At 40.1% G+C, this 2757-nt stretch overlaps 1 protein-coding gene across 1 annotated transcript in view; it reads right to left on the bottom strand.

Annotated features, from left to right (window-relative positions):
- Nucleotides 1-1041: 1041 nt before the first annotated feature.
- stmn2b (stathmin 2b) overlaps nt 1042-2757 on the bottom strand; it is an 11339-nt gene continuing 9623 nt past the window's right edge. Inside the window, exon 5 of the mRNA XM_014005854.1 lies at nt 1042-2741. Within this exon, the coding sequence (XP_013861308.1) occupies nt 2682-2741 (60 nt within the window). The 3' untranslated portion in view covers nt 1042-2681. The remainder of the gene's footprint in view (nt 2742-2757) is intronic.

The raw sequence follows: 2757 nt of genomic DNA, 5'->3' as shown, positions 1-2757 counted from the left end.
CACACACACACACACACACACACACACATATAGATATTTGTTATAAAAAGCTTCAAAAGTAATTCTTTTGGGTCATATTTCAAATATTTTATTCAAACTACCAGTAGATAAGGTATTTATTTATTATATTTTGACAAAATATGGTTAATAATTTGACCAATGCACTATGACTGCCTTTTACTTAATCCTCAGTTCGACGTGATGCATCACATACTATAACATAATTACTATACTATTTTTATTAATTTGTAATGATTGTAATTTCTGCAACAAGCATGGTAGAAATGTTCCATTTGCAATTTATTTGCATTTAAAATCATCTCTGGAAATCATCTGAGGACCCTCACTTGAAGTTTTATGACTCACAGAGGGGCCCTAACCCCAACTCTGGGAACCAGTGCTTTACAGGATAAAACAAAAGCTGTAGAACATAAACAGAAAAAAACTAGTATGATTAGCTTATGCTATAATTTGGAACAGCACATCAAATGGTGACATTTTTGTTTGAATTGTATTTTCCCTTTTTAAATAAAGTTAATATCTCTCTATTAATACAATAAAAAATGAAACAGAAAAAAAAACAGAATTATATTTGTTATGACTGAATTCTTTCAAGCTTCTAAAACACTATGTTACGTTTTACTTTTATTTAGAATAAATCAGCATGAAGAGGTCTGTTCATGTCATCTCATAGGTGCAGCTCTTATTTGACCGCTTTTATTTTGAAAGCACATAGTTCAAACGGAGCAATAAAACAAATGATCACAAAACTAGATTTTATCAGCACAGCAAATTACTAAAAGAAAATAAAAACTACATCCTGATTTGTTATTAATTTTGTTTACTATTGCAGTTATATATGAAAAGTTTGAGAATTTATATTTATTTTATTTAACTGCTTGTGTCCCGGGGGTAAATGTCTCGTGGCCTGCTGTTAGTCTGCAGACCTGTAGTTGGAGATCCCTTCATTATTCTAGAAACAACACACTAAAAATTCCAATATTTGCATTTTTTTTCTGAAAGAACACTCACACAGCCAGGTTTATTGACTGAACCCCAAATCTTTATTAACCACTGCTTGCTCACAAAGATATACGTGGAGAGGAGGAAACACACAGATGGACGGAGGAGAGAAAGAGAAGCAGGTATAATAAACTCCTGAAAACTGTTATACGCCGCATCGCCGTCGCTTTATATCTAATCAGATCAAAATCACATGACACTTAACTACCTGACCTTTCTGAAATATACGCTCACACACGTCACTCACACACATCTATGAGCCGACTGTTCAAGCACCAGCAGCCCTCGTTACAATCGTCTGCATCCTGTAGCACTCAGAAACACCTTCATGAATGGAAATACTGTTTTCATGGATGTTTATGTTTGCAGTATGGCTTACATATCTTCTTTGTGCCAACATTAAAGTGGATTTTATCTTGTTTCTTTGTGGAAAAATGTAATGATTCCAGCAGATGATGGAGGAAAACTTGTGACATGGAGAAAGCTGCTTATTTTTTTGTTGTTGTTTTTAGTGTAGATTCACAGTAAGCTGAGTGGGGTTTTGAACTCCAGTGTTCTAAGGATGCACCTTAAACCTCAGGTGTGTAACTGGAGGGTTGGTTTTGAGGGATTTTTCCGAGGGTCTCCTGAGCTCTGTGCTGTGGTTGTTGGCTGTGCGGAGAGCATGTAGTGTTTTTTATTAACTTGTACAGTGGAAAGATGGAGATGAAGGAAAAGAGGATGAGGATGGGCTCATTAAATGCTATAGTGTTCTCCTGCAGGACAGTCACTACCTATTTCACAGGAGTGGAGGTGCAGCGACAGCTTGCGGCCCCCCACAGACCCCCCGCCCCCCGTTTCCTCATTCCAACGGCTTCTCCCTTCACTCACTAAGTGGGTCATTGGCAAAAGTCTGAACCGGAAAATCTCTCCGATTAAACGCAGATCTGCCGGGTGAAACAAACGAGGGGGGCGGAGCCATGCAGGTGGGCTCTGTGAGGACCCGACCTGTCGCAGCACAACATCAGCTAGCTTGGCAAACTCACAACAAACACCTAAGCTTTGTTACCACACAAAACAAGCATTCCCAGGCTGAAATGAAGAGAAACAAACCCCAGATGAATGAATGAAATGAATGAATGAATGAATGAAACAGAACAGAAGATCACATCCATATAAGCAGGGAGCAGAAACTTAGATGTAAAAATGGCACACTGCAATCAATACTTTTGCTGCTTTATCGCACCGTATATAACAAACAAAAAAAGTATTTACAAAAACCACCGTCGCTTGTCAATTTGAATTTTTTCCTTCTTCTCATTTCAAGCAAAAACATTCGTTTTGGAAGGGAATGGCAGGAGACAATATTTTTTTCTTCTTTCTTTCTTTTTAATTTTTTTAAAATTTATTTTAATCCTTTCCACCTCCCCAACCCCGTTTGAACCTCTGCTATCTCAGGGTGGTGTCTTTTTGTAGTTTCATAGTAATACAGAAGGTTGGGATGTGGGGAGGGAGGGGGTGTGATTCTGGCAGGCAATAGGGTGGAGAGGTGTGGACGAGTAGGGGACGAGGTGGGGCAGGAAGTGGTCCTCTGGGGCTGGCGGTGGTGACAGAAGGTGGGGAGGTAGGGATGTAGAGCCTGTGGAGAGGAGGGAGGGGAGGGGTACGGGTGGCGCTCCTCACGGCAACAGCTCTTCTCTCAGCTCCTTGTTCCTGCGCACCTCCTGAGCATGCTTCTCCTGCGGGGGGCGGCGG

Source organism: Austrofundulus limnaeus, unplaced genomic scaffold, assembly GCF_001266775.1.
Source record: "Austrofundulus limnaeus strain Quisiro unplaced genomic scaffold, Austrofundulus_limnaeus-1.0 Scaffold32, whole genome shotgun sequence".
Taxonomy (NCBI): domain Eukaryota; kingdom Metazoa; phylum Chordata; class Actinopteri; order Cyprinodontiformes; family Rivulidae; genus Austrofundulus; species Austrofundulus limnaeus.
Note: the sequence above shows the minus strand (reverse complement) of the source record. Positions and strands in the feature narration are given on the sequence as shown.